The 19,797-nt window shown below is 48.2% G+C and overlaps 1 protein-coding gene across 3 annotated transcripts; it reads left to right on the top strand.

Annotated features, from left to right (window-relative positions):
* The first annotated feature begins 175 nt into the window (after positions 1 to 175).
* On the top strand, positions 176 to 19,782 carry ahdc1 (AT hook, DNA binding motif, containing 1). Of its 3 annotated transcripts, XM_085148608.1 has the most exons (7): positions 176 to 749; positions 2,350 to 2,434; positions 12,146 to 12,340; positions 12,642 to 13,974; positions 14,110 to 15,827; positions 16,297 to 18,043; positions 18,941 to 19,782. In XM_085148608.1, exons 4-6 carry the CDS (start codon positions 12,763 to 12,765, stop codon positions 18,035 to 18,037), a joined length of 4,671 nt encoding a protein of 1,556 aa, XP_085004734.1. In that variant the 5' UTR covers positions 176 to 749; positions 2,350 to 2,434; positions 12,146 to 12,340; positions 12,642 to 12,762; the 3' UTR covers positions 18,038 to 18,043; positions 18,941 to 19,782. The 3 variants fall into 3 exon arrangements, with proteins under 3 accessions (XP_085004734.1, XP_085004733.1, XP_085004735.1); XM_085148607.1 differs by lacking the exon at positions 2,350 to 2,434 and having other exon boundaries at positions 177 to 749; XM_085148609.1 differs by lacking the exon at positions 176 to 749 and having other exon boundaries at positions 757 to 2,434; positions 12,146 to 12,259.
* Positions 19,783 to 19,797: the final 15 nt, after the last annotated feature.

A 19,797-nucleotide genomic window follows, 5' to 3' on the forward strand; every position in this document is an offset into this window, starting at 1 on the left:
CACCCCCACCCGACATCTTTCTGGAGTCTATAACATATTAATGTAATGTATATATAGCTGCTGTTTGCGCTTTCTTTAACGTCACCGTGACTCGCTTTCTTTCTTCAGAAGACTACTGTTCCCATAGTTCTAGAGGTGTAAAGTAAAGGCAGCTACGGGTGCCCGGATGGCTTTGACAGTCAGGCACGTTGGAGAGGCACAGCCGAGACCGGAGCGCACGAGAGACAGAGAGCTGGAATTGCAGAGGCAGAGACGCACGGGCGCACGGTCGATTTTCGCCTCCCGCATAGTGGGGAGTCCCGCGCCTGTCACCCCAAACCGAAACACAGTGTTCGCAAGCGGCTGTGTCAACACCTGAATTAGAAAGAAGACGGTGAAGCAGCACCCCTGCTCCTTATTTTTTACATTTTCTCCCCTTTCTGTTTTTTTGCTTTCCCGTCTTTTGTGGTGCAGATATTGATGTGAGCCAGAGGAGCGGTTTTTCTGTTGAGCCGCTCGAGACGGTGGCGCGCGGCGGGAGAATACAGCATTTACATTGATGTGGGAGGACTATCTCCTTCCGACACGGGGAGCTGAGATGAAGGGGGAATGCTGCTCGCTGACGGCTGCAGCCGTCAAGGCAACGGCTCCGTGACCCGGGCGGGAAGAGGAGTGAGCGCCGCCGCCGACAGCTGCGCGAGCCCCTAGCCAGCGTTGACACCGCGACAGCTCCAGCGGGCAGCGCGAGCCCCCAGACTCTGTGTCCCTTGGTGAGTGCGCGACTTATGTACAAAACATTCAAATTTTGCTCGCCGTCCACTCAGCCAGCTGTGCTGCGCACCTCTGGCTTTCTTTCTGAGTTTTAAAAAAAATGTTTTTCTTACACTAACCTCATCGGCGCAGTCACCTGGACGGAGCTCTGCATGCGTGCCGCTCGTGCTGCTGGGTCATCTGGGCTTTACTGTGGGCATGCAGCGTGTGTGTGGTTAGACCTTAAATGATGATGTTCAGACACACACGCGTGCGCTCACACACACATACACACGCGCGTGCGCGCAGTGTAGTTTCGTGCGTGAACCCAGTGTACCCTCACCTGTTTTTCCTCACTATTTACAAGATTCTCACCTCTTAGCCTCATTATCACTGAATATATATGTACAGTGAAGGTAGGGCAGCGGTGTACAGTAGCACCCCGGGTACTGTCACACTGCTGACACACAAACACAGACCCACACACACACACATGTTCTCTTCTGTTCATTTAATGTCTGCACAGATTTTTACCTGTGGGTCAGCTTGATTGGACTTTTCTAATATCTATATATTTACATATCAGTGTGCATGTAGTGCAGATGTAGCTGTGAGCACAACTCCTGCTGGCGGACAGATGTTTTTCTGAAGCAGAGCATCCATCCAGCCTTCTGGTTTCCTTCTCGGCAGCCCCCCAGATCTGTCACGGCAATAAGGCAGGACGCAGCAGCAGCACATCCTGCAGTGGCAACAGAGGCAGTGTGTTGGAGACAAGGCATACTCATGGTGGTGATTATCAGCTCTTGTCTGTGGTTTAGTAGAAAAGGAGGGAGGGGGTGCAAAGAAAAAAAGGAGAGAGAGAGGGTGCAGAGGAAGTGCAAGAAAGGAGAAGAAGAGGGGATGAGAGAAGTCAATGTCAGTGTCTGGGCAGTGACAGTTCGTTATTTAAGGGCCCCTCAGAGACGTGCACAGGCTGCCCTAGTGCAGGTGCTGTTAGTATGCAGAGTGATGCTCTGTCTGTCTGTCTGTCTGTCCGTTTCTCACTCACACAGTCTCACTCTCTCAGTGGCTGGTTGAAGAGTGAGTTCTCTTTTTGGCAGGTCCACTTGGACATAATGAATAATTTCAACCCTCTGAATGCTGGAATGAAAAGGAAATGGCCTTACCTTGGCATTCAGCCGCTGTCTGTCAGACTTGTCTTGAGTGCATGGTAGTGTGTGTGTGTGTGTGTGTGTTTGAGAGAGTGAGTGACAAACAGAGGGAATGTGAACATATAACAGCTTAGGCCCATTGTGCTTCCTACCTGTGTGAGCGGGGCTAGTTGTCATAGCAACGGCCTTGTAGCTCCGTTGATGTTCCTCCTGTCCTCATTGGCAGGGTCAGCGCACCTAACACACCACATCTCGTCTCAAATCTGAGTGTGTGTGTGCTTTGGAGGTACCTTTTGTTTGTGCCTTGCTGCAGTTTGTAGGCGTATAGGTTGATGGCACAGACAAGTCAGTGTGTGTGTGTGCGTGTTTTGAATGTGTGTGTCTGTGTGCGTGTAGCAAAGATACACCCTGCTGATATGACAGCCGACAGCTCAACCAATCACCTGTTTCCTCTCTCTCTGCCTATCAGCATGTGAGGTTGCCATAGTCAGACGTCCCCTTGATATGGAGGTCGTCATGGAGATGGAGAAGACAGAATGGACGCACATATTCACGTATAAGCGCACGCACACACACACGCACATAAACACACACACACAGGGCATGGAATGGTACAGTATAGACACTGACTTCCACTGATTTCTCAGTGTCTTGGGAAGTTTTGAGCTAAGCAGGATGGTGCAACCTGTTGAATGGAGGTTTTGATGCATCAACTCTGCACACAGGGGTTTTCACGTCAGAGCCAGGATCATTGAGTAAAACTCTCTGTGGTCTTGTGACAAATCATCTGCTTAAGTTGAGCTGCACACGCAAATCGGGATGCAGCTTTATATTGGCCAAATATCTAACATAAAATAATGTTTACCAATTTTGTGCTGGCTAAACCTTCAAAGATATTGTGAGGATGATTTGAAAGACTTTGAAACAGTTTAGCTATTTTTGTCATACTGGAGATTTCCGTTTCTTTGTTGTCAAGGTGTAATAAATAACTACAAAAAACAAAAGAGAAAAAAACCCCAGAAAAATGCCGCCATTCTGGCAAATTTTTATAAAAATCTGCACTGGCTTCATAATTGGTGCATTTTTACATGCAAACAGTGGAGTTTAAATCTGAAAGGATATCCTATAGGAGATTGGATCTGTTCAAATGCTTATTCTCCAAAAAAAAAGGACTCTCCTTAGTTCTGCAAAGCATCTGCTTTCTAGCTATGTGCAAAACTGTCTGAATGCAACAAAGTGAAGGTTTTTTTTCTTTTCTTTTTGAAACAACAGCTGAAGATCATTGTGGCTCTCAACTCTGAACCCTTCACAACAGCACTCAGGGAAAAGGGAATTTAAACCATTATCTTAAATGAGTCCAGCAATTAATAACACTTTGTACTTGAAATGCCTCCCAAAATACAGAAGTAACTGATTGCAGAGCACAGATTAACCAACACACCACAAATAAGCTATTCACTGTCCTCAAAGCAACAGAAGTTGGTTGGATAGAGTTCAGAGTTGTTAGCGGTTCTCTCTAAATCTGGGATTTTCACCTCGATTTGCCCAGAGGCCATCTTTATGCAATGACAGGAGGCCAGAGGCCAGTTAATAAACAAACAATAATATTTCTAGTATAAAACAAATAAACATTAAAAAGACCCAACCTTTTTTTAAGACCTATGTAACATATCATACTGCATCCAGTTGTTCCACTGCGCTTTAGCTCCAAACGGTTACATGTAAACCACTCAAACACAACCTGAACCTCTTCAGTCAGTTTTATTAAAGGAGTTAGCCAGCTGGCACCCTGTGGTGGGTCTGATTTGTTGTTGAGTATCGCCACACAAACAAAATTAATGCTTATTTTGCTGTTGTTTCTAAATCATTGGTGGAAAAAAAGGAGGAAAAAAACTGACATCATGTACTAAAAGACCTCTAAATGAAATGTAGAGTGAAAGGACATTTTTTGGGCATATTTAAAAACTTTTTCTCTGCAACAAGCCACTATTGGCAAAAAATAATAATTAGTCACTACTTTGTCCTTGGGGTGAAGGGTCCTGTCTTTTATGACTCTTTTTAATCTAATGGTTACCTGAAGTGAAATAGCTTTTGCCACAGGCAGGTAAATGTGGTTCAACTCCCACACACACACACACACACACACGCACGGATGCACCCACACACACAGTAACCATTTAGCATTAGTGTAAGCAGTGTTTGTATGCTCCATTCTGTCACCTCCCACACGATACATTCATAAAACAGCTCCTCCGCGCCAAAAGCGGTGACTCAAGAGGAGACATCTACCCTTCTCTTTTTCTCTCGCCTCCTTCCTTCCTTTAACCCCACTGCTCTCCATACACCTGTCCTCCAGTCAGTGCCACCCTCCTCCCCCAACACACCTTTCTTTTTTCCTCCTTTCACTTGTCTTTTTCACTCCTTCAGCCTTTCCTTTCCTATATGTCCTTCCTCATCCCAAGTCCTCATTCTCTTCATCCCCCTTACCCCTACCTCCCGTACCCCCCCTCCAACGGGTCTGGTTGCAGCCGGTTTGAGTCTGACAGTGGAGAGGAAGCACCGACCTCTCACCTCCGGAGGATGGAGCGAGGTGCGGCGGGGTGTGGGGATAGGCAAGAGGAGAGGGATGATGGAGGGCAGGTGGGTGGAGGGGGAGGCTTGGGTGGGGGGGGGGCTGCTGAGGGAGAAGGCGAGAGAGAGGTCAAAGAACAGGAGGGATTTGTGAGGGAAGAGAGCTGGGGGAAGGGACGGAGGGAGGAAGAGCACATGAGACAGAGAGAGGACAGAGGGGTCAGGAAGGAGAAAGGGTGATAAATGAAGGGAGAGCTGCAAAGATGGAAGTATGGGGAGGGAAGGATTGACCGGCGCAGAAGGGATGAGAAGGAAAGAAAGACAGAGTGTGAAGCTGCTGTGTACCTCCCTAACAAGCTGGACAGAATCAGCTCAATTATTAAAGAGGAGCGAGAGATGGGGAAAACACGCAGACACAGACGTACACGCACGCACAAGAAGCATCTCTCCGTGTCTGGGCTCACAACACGATCGCATCATCATCATCGCAGACACACACACACACCTATCTGCACATGTGCAGCTTTGTGTTTCTTAGAGTTTCTCTCTTTTTTTTTTTACAGCTGTGTGTGAGTATACATGTGTCTGGGTATGTGTGTTTAAAAACAGTGAGTCAGAGGATAAGCAGAGACTTGTTAGTGATTCTCCTCAACACGCACCCCCCACGCACCCCCCTCCTCACCCCCCCACTACCCAATTTGGCTTCAGCGCCGTCTCAACGTTCCACCAGCGTGGCTTCAATGTCGTCCCATCAATATGAACAGATAATCAGAGCACTAAGGGGTCTGTCTATAAATCCCCACTGTGAGTATAGTTCTCACCCTCTTCCCTTCCTTTCTTCTCTACCCTTCTTGTCTGTCTTCCTCCCTCCTCCTCCTCATCTTCCTCTCTCTTGCCCGTTCCACCCTTGTTTCTAGTTCTCTTTCTTCTTTCCCTTTTCCCTCCTTCTCTGAGGAAGTGTATGCCCCCAAGGGACGAAAAGATTCGCTACCTTCCAAGAGAGAAAGAGATTGTGAGCGGCTCTCTCTCTATATATGTGTGTGTGTGTGTCTATGTGTGAATGTGTGTCCTCCACATATGTGCGTGCCAGGATGATAGTGTGTGCGTGCGTGAGAGTGAGAACACACACTTCCTGAGACGGAAAGGGAGACGGCGAGAGAGAGAGAGAGAGAGGCAGGGGATGAGCAAGTGAGAGACTGAAAGCAGGAGGCTGTGGAGGGGGGAGGAGAGAGAAAGAGATAAGAAAGAAAGACAGAGACTAGTCGGGGAGAAGGGGGAAGATGGATGAATGCACTGCGCACCAATTGTGTGTGTGTGTGTGTGAGAGAGAGAGAGAGAGAGAGAGAGAGAGAGAGCGATGGTAAAGAGATGCAGGTAGACAGAGAGGGACGGAAGGGTTTCTTATCCTCTCAGCAGAAGTCATAATTTCTTAGAGCGTGCACAGATGTGTGTATGTGTGTTTCGTGTGCATGCCTCATTGTGTTTGTGTCTGAAAGTGTTACCTCGCACAGGCTTGAGGCCAAGAACCACAGCACAGAGAGGTACAGTGGTGTAGCGCTGGTGTGTAGTGTCAGCCGTACACGTGTGTGTGTGTGTGTGTGTGTGTGTGTGTGCGTGCGCGCTTTCTGAGAAATGTGTATGTTGAGGCTGTGGCTGATGAGCTGTCAGTACCTACAGTTGGAATGTTCACAAGGCGGCCATTGTTGTTCAAACAGCCAGCAGCCTTCTCCTTGGCAACGGGCGCTGCAGCAGCGTCTCCCACAGCAACTGTGGAACAGGAGTATGGAGGGAGGAGGAGGAGGAGTCAGGAAGTCAGGGCCGCAGCACGGAGGCCCCTCTCCAAAACACTGGCCTCAAGGTCTGAGTGTGTGTCGGGGTCCAAGCATCTGGTTTGTGTGTCCTCGATGTGTGCGCTGGATGTGCGTGACTGTTTTCACGTGTGCCGGTATGTGTGGCTGTTAAGTGTGGGTTTTCATCAGTGTCAGCGTGTAGCGTGCTTCAGCGTGTGTGTCTGCGTGTGTGCGCACCTGTGTGAACTGTAAGTGGGAGTGTTTCTGTATTTGCACCTAAGTGGTTGGTTTCATCTTCCTGTATTTGCATGTGTTTGTGTGTGTGTGTGTTTTTCCAGACATATCCCTGTGTATGTGTGTCCTTGTTCATGTGTTTCAATGCGTGCGCACATGTGCACACTCCTCGCTGTTCCCAGCTGGCGCAGTTGATCACATGACCCGAATGAGGGGCGGCCATCAGCAGCGCCAGTAAACTGCCTGCAGGAGAGTGAGAGAGAGAGAGAGGAGAGAGTGTCAGGCTGAGTTGAAGATGAGGAAGGGGGTGTTGGGGAGTGGGAGCTGTGGGAGAGAAACTAGGGGCAGGAGGTAGGTGGTGGTGGTGGTGCGAAAGTGGGGGGTACTGGGGAGATGAGAGAAGGAACAGTGAGAAAGAGGAGTGAGGAGGGGCTAAGGAAGGAAGGGGTAATACGGTCCTGCTCGTCTTAAAATAACTACAGCATGTAGGTTCCTGCAGAAACAACAGGAGAGAGACAGGCAGACAGTGAGACAGTCAAATGGGGGGTGTTGTTGGTGGTGGTGGTGGAGGGTCCTGGTTTTGTGTTGTCTAGTGTTTGGAGCTACTTCTCCAATCCCCTGTGTGCATCCTTGGCTGAGCTGCCACTGTATCTGCTCTGTGTGAAGTCTGTTTACGTTAGATGCGTTTCTGTCTGTCTGCCTCTTTTTGTTTGTCTGCACATATGGTTTATGTGTTGGTCTCTGCTCATTGATATGCTTTGTGTGCATCCTTGGTGTGTGTACGTGCGTGTCTTCGTGCGTGCGCGCACACGCCTACTCTTGGCAGGAGATACAGCGCGCGCACTGATGATGGAGATCATTAGGAATTTCCTGCAGCTGGGAAGGTGGTTGCAGTGGGGGGGCGGGGCAGCAGGACGGGTGGGATGTGAGTGGGTGAGAAAGAGAGGAGAGGTCAGAGTGAAAGAGAGTGTGGGTGGGTGGGTGTATGCGTGTTTGGGGGGGGGGGGTCTGTATGTAAAGTGTGTTCCTTGGACTGTCTGTGTTTGACTGACGTGTGTGGATGGAGCTGCAGCTCACCAGGGTTCGGTGTTGTTCTGAGGGGATGTTGATGGTAATTTGTGTGCGGGCATGTCGGCGGTCTGTACGTAACACTGCTTTGGCACACTTACCAGCACCTCGAGCTCTCAGACAACGCAGATCTGCTGATCAGAAGAGTTTGCATATGGCTAAAGCTTAGCTGCTCACTGTTTTTGCCTGTTGGGCTGCAGTGCACTGCAGTCGAGACAGGACCTTATAACTTGAGTTTTACTCTTTGTTTATTGAGTTAAATTAAAACTTTTGAGAAATTGGCTAAACTAATAAAGATTCAATACTGAAAACTTTTTTTGGAAGGGAAAAAATACCTATTATCCAAATGTCAGACAGCTATTTTAAAGCTGATGTCTAAGTTCTGTTTAGGTTAAGTTTAAATGAGGATATTCTTGTGTATTGTAATGCAGCTCAGAATGAACAAAGTTAAGTCTTCCTTCAGACTAATGGAAAGAAACTGCTCACATTTAGTACTTTTACTCTTCCAGACTTTCTCCACTGGGCATTTATGCAAATTAGCGCATATTTAACAGGATAATACCTCATTAACATAAGTTAACATAAAACTTGTATTGTCTTGCTACAAGGAATCGACTGATAAGAGTTTCACGGTGACTTACTACTAATGCTCCAACTTTTTGCCTGTAAATACTACTTTCCAATAAAAATGTGTTGACATTTTTACAATTCGTAGCTTTGGAGTCTCTCACACTCTGAGCCGGAGCTCTCCACTTTACATACACCAGACTCTTCAGTTTTATTCCCGTCTATATTCTGTAGAGAGATTTGTCCCTATATTGTTCAGAGGTTGATTTATAGTATGATTTAATCATAAAAATGTTTTCCTTTTCTGGTTGTGAACAGCATTGTCCAATTTATAAAGTGCTAAACAACATTCCCTTTGACTCTGCAGATAAATATTATAATGTAACAAGAATCGTGATCCTGGCTTTATCTGGAGTTCAGTTTTCCCTTCTGGAAAAGTAGGCAAATTAGTTCATATTTAGATAGATAATGCCTTATTTGCTTACGTAAACCTGAAACCTCAGCAGAACCTCCAGTACGTACAAAAACACCTTCATGTAAGTAATCAAGTGTGGCATATCGATTTACCTGTATTGTCTTTCCTTAACCCTTGAAAACCTACTAGGAGTAACCCTTGAAGGTCTTTTCTGAACTGAGCAGTTTCTGTCATATTTCAGGCCTGCTTACACAACAAAATGACTGGATCTGAAGTTAATGAGGGTGGACTTCGCTTTTCTTACTAACCTCGTCTTCATTGATATTTACTAAGGTGTCAAAACTCATCATACAGGGTAGATCATCAAATGTTGCATTTATGGGCCAAAGTGTTAAAGTGCAACATCATGTAATGCTACTATATGGTACTGACACTACGTAATGTGTAATGTGTGAAGCTGGAGCGACAGCGCCAGTCAACGACTCAACAAGTTGCTTGGTCACAGTGTCTCATTGAGAAGTGTTGGATAACCGAACGTTATATTCTGGATATCAAACCAATCACAAACAAGCAAACAATAAAGCCTCGCATCCATAAAGACTTAAAATTATGATCGAATAGCCAAATTTGAGCGATATCAGCTTTGCATTCACCTATGGTCAGGGGTAAATACCCCAAAACCGCTGCCTGCACGCGTGTCTGCTACATTTTTAGAAAGTACACACAGTGTTGCTGTGTTTTTCTCATGTTTCCGTTCACCGATGATTTCCGTGGAAGGATTTTATTGTTGTGTGTATGTTTGTTGGAGCCGAAGGTTGGGGTTGCGTCAGGGTTGAGGTGATGGAGCGACAAGAGCCCGACGGTATAGTCGAGCCGCTGCGCGGTGTCACTCAGCCTCTGCGGACCCCTTGACCCACTTCCCCCTCCCCACCTCTCATGCTTCTCTGCTGGCCTCACATACACTTTTTCCATCTTGCTCCCTCTGTTTCATCCCCCCTTCTTCTTCTTATCTGTCTAAACCTCTCGGTGGAGCCCCCTCCTCCCCTCACCACCTCTCTCTCTCTCTCTCTCTCTCACTCACTCTCTTCTCTATGTCCCCCCCCTCCCTTACACCCCCCCATGCTGTTTCGGTGCTGCTGCCTGTCTCTTAGCAACAACTGCACACCCGTTAGAGCTCAGTGAGTGCTTTTACAAACACACCCAGGAAGACACACTTATACACGAGCACACTGGTGCGTGCGCGCACAAACACAACCATACACACTGGGTCTAGTTCCTCATTGAGGGTTTCTGCTGGCAGGCCTGTGAGTCTGCAAGCCTTTGTGGCAGTGAGATAGATGGGAACAGAATAGATATGCTTTACAGCTACCATGTACAGAGTCATTGCACCTCTTAGACTACGCACCAACAGGCCAGTGGCCCAAACTGGAAATTGAGAGGTTCGAGTCTCTCTCTCTCTGTGTCACTCCCTCTGTTTCTTTTCCCCCGCGTGTGCACAATTAGACCTAAAAGTTTTCCGAGAAAAAAAAAGAAAATGTGCAAGATGAAAACTGTTCAAACAGTATCATTCATACGAGAGCTGCTCTTTGTGAAACAGATTCAACAGATCATCATGTGGGAGCAGCGCGCACCCTCGGCTGTTTTCACAGAGACAATACTACGCAACTGTGTGTTCCAAAGCCCCAGAGCCATTCACAGCAAAAAATGCACCAAAACGCATTCGCTACGTATGACGGTGATTACATTGGAATGGCGGCTGATGGATGCCAGGAGTGTTTGCTTAAAACAATGAATCACAGTGGGAGCATTTGATTGGCTGGCATCTAAAACCCTGTCAGAAAACCCCCCGCAGAGCACAGTAGAGGGATATTTGCATGTTTGTCTTTGTTTGGCGTGTGATCGTGCATGGGTTCACATGTGTGCGTGATATGTCTGTCTTTATGTGTAAATCGATGTGCGAGTGTGTGGGAGGATGGAGCTGTGGGGGCATGTTTTGCATGCGCGTTTGCGTGCTGGCATGTGTCGCTGGTGCGTGTGCGCCTCTGAGTGACAGCGCGTGCACGCATGTGTGTGCGTGTGCGCAGCGAGCGCATGTGACGCAATGCTTAATTAAAGCATGTGCTCTTCTCGTTCTCTCACAAACTGGTCAGATGAAGCCTTAATTAATGAGCACTGTTAATTAGAAGAGAGAGAAAGTGAGAATGAAAGTGGGAGAGGCGGAGGGGGGTGGGGGAGTCTGAGGTAGCGCTGGGAATGGGGGGGCTGTGTGGGTGAGAGGGGGGTTAAAGAAAGTATGTTTAGCGTGTTTGTGTTCATCTCCATGTTCGTCTGTCCCAGTTGTGTCATTTCTCAGAGCAGCAGAGCACCGAGGTTTGCTCTGCTCCATGTGTGCAGCCACAAAACTCTGCTACAGCGAAACTCCCACTTCTTCTCCTCTACTCCCTCTACTCTTTTGTCTTCCTCTCGCCTCCTCTTCACCAACTTTTGCTCCCTCATTTTGCCAAAAATCTGTCTGCCTGTCTCTGCCCCGCTACCGACTCAATCATATCTTTCACCTTCCTGTTCTTCTTCTTTTTTCTCTCACTCTTTTCATATGTTCTCACCCATTCACTCTCCCATTCTCCCATGTCTCACACTCCCCCTTTCTCCATCCCCGCCTTTTTCTCTCTCTCTGTCCTTCACCCTCCCTCCTAATCAGAGCCATATGTTGGAGAAGGAGGCAGGGAGATCTGACAATGGACATAATTGTGTTGAATGTAGACCGTGCGGTACAGTGTTGGGAGTCAGCCGTGTGCGTATGTATAAATTAAGTTTGCAAATGTTGCGTTTACTTGTGATTGGATGCAGTCACATGTGAGTCTCACACCACACGGGACTGAGATTTCACAGCACTTCTGCCTGCACTTCTCCCCATGCTTTGGGTTTCTATAATCCCTCCATCGCTCCTGTATTTCTGTCACCTTCATCTCTCCATCCTCTTAACACCTCTCCATTCACCACCTCTCTGCTTCCCCCTGGTGGATGTGATTATTCACACATTCTCATTCTTGTTGCACCCTCAGAGTCTAGAGCTTTGTAATGCATTTGGAATAGTTTTGGTGAAACGTGGCATGAGCAGTGACAGTGTGTGTGTATGTGTGTAGGCGCGCGCAACCATGTCTGCTGTGCGACAGGATTCAACAGTTGAATTTCTTTGCATTTTTCAACAACATATACATCCTCTCACTCAAATATCGCACATGCGGCAAAAACATTACTGTCGCGTATTGATGATCCTCTGAGTATTTATACCAGCATAGACTTGTACCCACACTCTGCTGGAACACATCAGAATGAACTACAATGAACTACAATTAGACTTTAAAAATTTATACTGCAAGTCATCCTCCAAAATAATTGCATGAGATAGTGCAGCCCACACCAAAATACTGATTCTAGTCTGGCCTGATGCATGCTGTGACATCATGTACTAATCTCTTTTTCTCTTGTTCTTTCTGCTCCACCCTCCTCCTTTCTTTTTTCTCCTTTCATTTCCCCCCACTCCGCATTTTCCTCCACCTTCTTCAACTCTTTGTCCCTTCCCCCTGTCTGTATCTCTATCTTTCTTTCTCTCACTCCAGCAACCATGGGCAAAAGACAGGAGCAGAGGGGAGAGGGAGAAGTATGTGAGCTCTCCACTGCAGTATTGATGACCCAATGATCCCCTGCAGAACAGAGCCAGTCAGGCAGACAGAGTGAGGCTCAACTCAGAATCAAAATCAGAATCAGTGCCATGATCGTTTGGTAAAAGCAACAAATTGAACAGGATATGAATGGTAAATGTAATCTAATGTTGTAATGCTGCTGTGTGGGTGGCACAGTTAATAGAGGAGAGTGCATCATGGATTAGGTTTATGGCCCATTGCCAAAAATGTTGACGATTCTATTTCACAATCGCAATTACATCTCTGCAAATTTTTCTACGTGTTCCATAATTTATGGTTAGCAAAAGCCATTTTTGGGGGGTGGGGAGACTCATGGGGTTTGGATTAAATGGCTTAAATTCAAGGAGGAGGTTTTAACATATTTATGGGCTTACTTTTAGGTTGGTGATATTGTTTTCGTATCTGTCTTTAGGTTTTTGAGTCTTCTTGCCAGCTGTTAGAGGACGACAGCTACAAAGAAGAAATACCCATTTACATAAATCTGAAAACATCCATCTTTTCCCTGCCTCAGTGCCAGCAAAACTGTGTCCTGAATGAGTAGCTTATCAGATCACCTGCATTCAGGCCAAACTGGGGCTCCAGTGGGCTGTGGTGAGGCTCGGGTTGAAGAAAAGGGGTGTGTGCCGGGGCTCGAGGAGCTCGAAGCGCTCGAAGGAGCGGAGTTCTGGACCAGGGAGCTCACGCTCCAGGGGGGTTTCCAGGATCCTTCTCATGATGGACTGGCGCTGGTAACATCCGACCACATTCCCTCCTCCTCTCCGTCTGCCCTGGCCAACGGCCTCCATCTTCAGAGGAGGCTGGGGCACAGCAGTTGCCGGCGGCGGCAGACAGAGACTCACACGACTGCTGAGACACATACGTTTGCAGAGACGTTTCGCAACATGCAAACACACATAGACCCAGATGTGCATGCACAGGCATTTTCTCATGCAAATATGGAGAACTGTGGACTCACGGATGTGAACTCACACGCAGCTTCTGTAGGGCCAGAACTCTCCAAATCTCTTACACCAGAGGCCATACACTCACCGCAGCCCTTGTCTTTGGCACTAGGCAATCATCCTGCCTCCACCAATCAGCTGGCAGCCCCGGTCCGAACTGCAGAGACAGACGTGCCCTCAACATTTTGTCCAGTCCCTGCTGGTCCAAACTCAAACACTGACTCCTCCCCACTTCCCATAGAGACAGAAAAAAAGTATGCACTCCGTAGCTCTGGACGTCCCCGCTTTCCCTGTCACCTGCGCAAATCCTCACGCCTCCGCAGAAGCATTGAGGATGGAGAAAAAAGAGCAGGGAGGGAAAAGGGAGGAGAGGAGGATGAGGAAGTATTAGAGGAAAAGATCTGGAGGGTAAAAGAGGAGGAGGTGGCAGTTGGTGATAAAGAAGAGCATTCATCTGTGGAGGCTGTTCTCCCTGCAGTTACCAGTCACACAGACACTGCTCTTGCTCTAACTGTACCTAAACCTGTTCCTAAAGCTATACCTAAACCTGGGCCCAGACTCGGCTATAGACCTGGACCTAAATCCAGGTCCAGGCCCTCAACGAAACCTGTTCATAAAGCAGGCCCTAAAAGCGTAATGAAACAGCGTCAGGCAGCCCAGGCTATCCACGATCATGCTACCCCTCATCTCTCATTTGGGAACACGCCCACAATCCCTGGATCTCTGCTAACGATGAAGGAGGAACCCGTTGCGGAGTTGAGGGTATGTCCTCCCAGTAATGGCAGACGCAGGCGTTTTGTTGGTGTAAGTTTATATTTTAGTCACATATCGCTGCATCACCACTTCTTTTTGACATTACATATAATGTTATATTATTCACTAATGAACATTGAGTCAATTTGCTGTCGCAGCTGTTTTACCTTTGTGTCTGCTTTACAGGTGAGGAGGATTGTTGTCAAAGTGGCACGCATTCCAGTCAGCCTTAGCCGGCGACAGAAGAGCTACAAAATTTCTAATCTGGAAACGATCACGGGGACGGAAAAGAGTAATGATGGCAACGTGGAGGGCTCAGAGGCAGCCCGAGAGCCAACTGCACTCCTCCGAATGAAAAACAACGGAAAGAGTGTGATGGTGATGTTCCCTCCCGGAGAGCTCCCTGTTATCCTCAAACGCAGGCGGGGACGACCACCTAAACAGCCCCTGCCAGGAATACAGGGGGAGCCTCCAAATGCTGGGAACCCTGGTGGTAATGGAGACCAGCCCAAGAAGCCCCGGAGGCGGCGACGGACTAAACTCCCTTATCCTTATCCATCCTATGTTAATGACACGAATGATGTGAAAACCGAATATGGGGATGTTCTCTCCAAACTGGCCTTTTTAAACCGCCAGCCTCCTGCCACTGGCCGTTGCTCCCCCCCTCGTTGCTGGACACCTAGTGAGCCAGAAAGTTTTCATACCCCCTCAGAAAACCCCGGAATATCCACCCTGCTCCACCGGCTCACTGGGTTTAGACGCCCACGGGGTGGCAGAGGAGGAGGTGTTGGACGGGGAGGAGGAGCAGCAGGGGGGATCGGAGGCAGAGAGTGTAATAAGAGCACCTTCAGTGACTTCTTTGAATCTATCGGAAAAAAGCGGAAACTGAGCCCCCTGTCTGAGCATGGATTACCTAGGAAAAGAGGGAAGGGTGTGGGTGGAGGTGGGGTGGGCAGAGGAGGCGGTGTAGTAGGAACAGTGCCTGGGGGTGAGAAAATAGTCAGGAGGAGACGTATGAAAAAAAATGGTGCATTCAAAGGGAGTGGGGTGTCCATGGGGCAAGACTGGCCCAATGGGGCAGGTGGCTGGGGTGAAGAGGGACCTATGGATAAACAGAAAGGCTTGGGTGGGTATCAGCTCTGTGGAACTCCAAGGGGGGGCTTCCCCTCCTGTGAGCTTGGACGGGGAGGTGCCTACAGCAGCCCAGGTGGGAGCAGAGGGGTTGGGCCAGCTGGGGAGGACTCACAAGGCCTCTTCGCTGGTTATTTCCGATCACTGCTCGACTCTGATGATTCCTCGGACCTGCTGGACATCTCCTCCGCACAGTCTGACCCCCGCAAAGCTTCATCTACCCCTGGATACGAGCCATCCAGCCCAGCTACCAGTCACAGCTGGTCTACCGCATTCTCTAAGTGGAGCACTAAGGGTGCAAGTTCTGGGGCGGAGGGTTCAGGCCAGACACCTGGCTCCTCAAGCAGGCCTCCATATAGCTATGTCAGCCTGGCCCAAACATCCCCCACCACTTCTACCTATCCTAAATCCACTCCCCCATCTCTCTCACACTCTCCTAGCTCTCCCCATCCCGCCTCTTACGGCCACTACTCTTCTGGCTACTCCTGCTCCTCTCCTGTGGTGCCACAGAGATCCTCAGACTGCAGCTGGTCTGGTAACAACATTGGCAAGGCCAACCCTGTCGGTCCAATGGGTTATTCTAGCTATCAAGCCACAGCCAAGCGGGGCTACGGTGGATATCCAAGTGCAAGTCATTCCTCTGCAATGCGGGGGGACTCAACAGGGCCAACGTCACCTGGAGGAGGATACATGTCTGTGGCCAAAAGTAGCCCCTTCAGCTCCTCCTCCCTAGAGGGTTACAAACAATACAACGCCAATCAGTGGAACTTCAGGTAAATCACTTCTACCACTCAGGTGTCATTAAAAGAAATCCTACATTAACTAATAGAAGTAAATCTTAAATTATCACACAAACATTTGACTTGGTCTTAATGAAACTTAAATGTAAATGTAGGTAATTAAATATTTTCTTTGACAATAAACAAAACAAAAAAGGTGCAAATCAGGCTGTTACATATCTGAAAAACCCGATCACGTCTGATGATTATATTTCTCAGTATGAATGATTCACTCCAGCATGCAATATCAATATCACCATGCCTGCCTTGTGAAAATTAAAATTTTGGCTAAATATTCCTCATCCTTACCCAGCTTACAAGTGCCTGCCACTGAGATTTCTCCTGTTACTAATTTGTGAAACTGCAACAAAGAGCAGTGAAAACTCTTTTGCACAAATACTGCGTAAGTGTTTTTATTTATTGTATAATATATGTTGGTATTCTTATTATTTATTTTTTTCAGACAAGGTTACAGTGGCTGGTCAACAGACAGCTTTGGACCTCAGTACCATGGCTATAGTGAATATGGATCCAATGAGTCCAAAGACATCTTGGATATCTCAAACTACACCCCCCAGAAGGCCAAGCGACAACCTTTCCCTGAAAGTTTGTCAGAATCTTCTTCTGACTCTTCACATCTTGGCTCCGCAGCCACTAATAGTGGCCCTAGTTCCACATGTGGCACGTACAAACAGAATGAGGTTGTTTCTGTTAGTGGAGAAGGGGGCCAGTCAAGTCTGTCCAGCCTGGAGAAGCTGATGATGGACTGGCATGAGAGTGCCTCGGGACCTTCTTATAACTGGAGCCAGAACGTCCTCTTCCAGGGCGGGGGGACCAACAAACCCGGCCGTGGTCGCAGGAAACGGACTGAGCCACATTTAGAAAAAGAAGGAGTTTCTGCTTTGCACTCTGATTCCCCATCCAGTCCCTCACCAACACCTGCTCCTGGACCTAAGCGCGGAGGGGTCGGAGGACGGGGCAGGGGGTCGAGAGGAGGCAGAGGAGGTCTGTCTCCCTGTCAGAGAGAGAGGCCAGCGGGATCCAAAGGGAGGGGCAAGGCTGCGTCTACGTCAGCGGTGGGACCAGCAGTGGGACCAGCGGTGTCTGCTGTAGGTCCAGAGGGGTCCGGGCTGTTTCAGGAAGGGCTGGATTATTACAGTGGAGACAGTAGCAGCCTTTCTCCCTTGGCCACTCCTAATCCTGCACCACCTTCCAGCTACCTCCAGGACCCCTGTGAGTACCCCTCCCCCTATTCTGCCCACCCCTCCACACCATCCTCTGAGGAGCGATATCCGGCCTTATACCCTGGAGAATCCTCCTCTTCCCTCTCACCCAGTGTTTCCTCTCCCCCTTATCCACCCAAGCCCACCCCTCCTCCACACCAGTCCTACCACCTTGTCCCCTCCAGGACCTTCTCTCCCTCTTGCTCCCCCTCACCACGGCTAACACCCCACTGCGGCACTGCACTCAGTCCCTCGCACCGCCCCCCTCCGAAAGACCCCCAGTTTTCGCAGTACGACTCGCCGAGCTACTGCAGCTCCCCCTACTGGTACGGACAGACATCGCACAGCGGCAGCCCAAGCCCACACGCTCACTCAAATACAGCTGTGCATGCACACAGCAACCCGCACGCAAGTCCGCATGGGAGTACACCGGCTAATTCGCTCTCTAGCCCAAATGCAAACACGCACACACATCTGACTCCAACTCCGCATGACGCACATCATCCCAGCACACAGCCCCACCTGAGCTCACACACAAACACGCATCCAACATCGCACCTACAGAGCAGCCCTCTCTCGCACTCCAACAATCAACCCCACCTCAATGCACACACCAACCTCAACACCCACCTCCCTTCGCATACACACTCCAACCCCAGCCCCGGCCTCCATTGCCATGCAACACCTATGCTTTATGAGGAGCGCAGCCCTCCCGCCGCCATTACCCCACACAAGCGGGATATGACCTCCCACGCCATGAGCACGGGCCATCGGCAGGGGCCCATGCCTCACTCCCCGTACCCCAAACCTCCCCTGGACTCCTCGCCCCATCAGGAGGACACTACTGGCTACTCTGTGCCCCAGCAGTCCTACCAAGGCATGGGACACCGCTACCCCTCCCAGGCGGCTCAGGGTGGCGGGGTGCTGTGCCAGCTCCTGGACCCAGCCGGTGATGACAGCTTCAGCGTCACAAGCCTGTAACGGCAGGTGAGTGTTTGACTATCGAGGACAACGTAGGTATGGAAAAGGGTGGAAATGCATAAATAGATCCATAAACTGTTAAGCAATGAATATTACATAATATTCAACTGGATGTAGAAGCAAAATCATTTTTTATTAATTTTTTTGTTATTATTAGACTTACCCCATAAACATGATCATAAAAGGCCAATTCATATCTTCAGTGTATCTAGAACACCAACAGTAAAGGCAGCCTAAAAGACGATGTGTGCTGATAGCACTTATTTGCAGAGCAACACTAACAACAGTATTTTTGTCCAATGATAAATGGAACAGGTCACCTTTTAGTAATAACCCATCAAAAACAATTTAAGCCTTGTCGTGCGAAGCTTATATCTGTGTGCATGAGCAATTTTGTGCCAAGAAACTTTTACAGTAAAAGATGCTACCTTTAATCTGTTTTTGAGCTAATGGGGGGAAAGGACATCAATAATAAAATTGTTTTTCTTTTTTTTTAGATCTAAGATACAAAATACTTTAAAAAGGGTGTAGGATGGTCTCCACCAACCCTGTAAAACCAAACAATGCTAAAGACATGGGTTCAAAGTTGCATGTTTGAGCCCTGCTCTGCACACTCTCTAGGACCACATTTGCACATTCTTTTTGCCAATTTAATGGAGGTTACAGGTGAATTTGAATGTGTTTTGCTACAGTTTGTATTTCAAAACCTCTCTAGCTTGTTAAACCCCATATATTTATCTTTAGGCTGAAATGCAAAACTGCAATTTTCATCAAAATGGACACATCGCTCTGACTAAAATATCCCAAAAATGTTTGTTTTTTTAATAGAAAGTGTGTCTCATATTACTTTTATTGTCTTTTCTGATCTCTTGTTGTCTCTCCCTCTCTCCGTTTTCCTTTCAGGTGCATTCAATTCAAGCTTTTACAGATTTGCAAACATTTTTTCTTTTTCTTTTCTTTCTTTTCCTTTTTTTAAGGGGACTTCTTTGTGAGGGACTGCGAAATGAAGGGTGAGAATTTAGCTGCCAGCTTTTGGACAGTTAAAGCTTTAATTCTCCAGCACTGACAATCAAGATCAACTCACGTACTCGAGCATGCACATACACAAACGCACACGCGCGCGCAAACACGAGACACGCATGCGCGGATTTGTTCACTACCTAAACATGACCACATGAAGTCGTACGTGTGCGCACTCACACGCTGGAATGAGGGAACGGCCAGGAGGAGCTGACAGATGAATACCAGACGCTGACGGACAAAGACAAACCTATCTCCTCATCCCTTGGAGTCCTGCTGTGATACATGGAGGACTCTGTTTCCCTTAGAAGTCTAACTCACCAAATCTTTGCGTTATTTATTTTATTTTTTCTCTGTATCTGCAATGTGGGCAAACTAGGATCACACTACTCGCTCTTTCTCTCTGTGTTTTTTCCCGTTTTCTCTCCTCCTCTGCTAAACCAGCAACTGTGTTCTGCTCTCAGCTCTGCATTTCTGTCTTGTGCCCAAACTCGAACCGCATCTGAGCCCGAACTTCTGAAATGCCATAAGCCTAGCAAATGTCCCTCTCTGTGCACTCCTTGTGTTGTGTCCCATAAGAGAAAAAGTGGACTCAATCAGTTTCTGCTCTTGAAATACCAGCATCTGTACATATGACTCCAGCTCCAAGCCAGGGGGCCTCTGTTTCGCTGTGAAGGCCCATCATCAACTTGCCCTCCTCTGCGTTCTGCCATGGTTTCTCTGCTCTGTGGGGTGGGTGG

This window comes from Neolamprologus multifasciatus, chromosome 22 (genome assembly GCF_963576455.1).
Source record: "Neolamprologus multifasciatus chromosome 22, fNeoMul1.2, whole genome shotgun sequence".
Classification (NCBI taxonomy): Eukaryota; Metazoa; Chordata; class Actinopteri; order Cichliformes; family Cichlidae; genus Neolamprologus; species Neolamprologus multifasciatus.

What these genes read in the sequence shown, in the direction of transcription:
- ahdc1 (XM_085148608.1), top strand. Translation starts at nt 12,763, where the DNA reads ATGAGTAGCTTATCAGATCACCTGCATTCAGGCCAAACTGGGGCTCCA. An exon ending in GACGCAGGCGTTTTGTTGGT is followed by an intron (nt 13,975 to 14,109) that starts GTAAGTTTATAT and finishes TCTGCTTTACAG; the next exon opens with GTGAGGAGGATTGTTGTCAA. An exon ending in GCCAATCAGTGGAACTTCAG is followed by an intron (nt 15,828 to 16,296) that starts GTAAATCACTTC and finishes TATTTTTTTCAG; the next exon opens with ACAAGGTTACAGTGGCTGGT.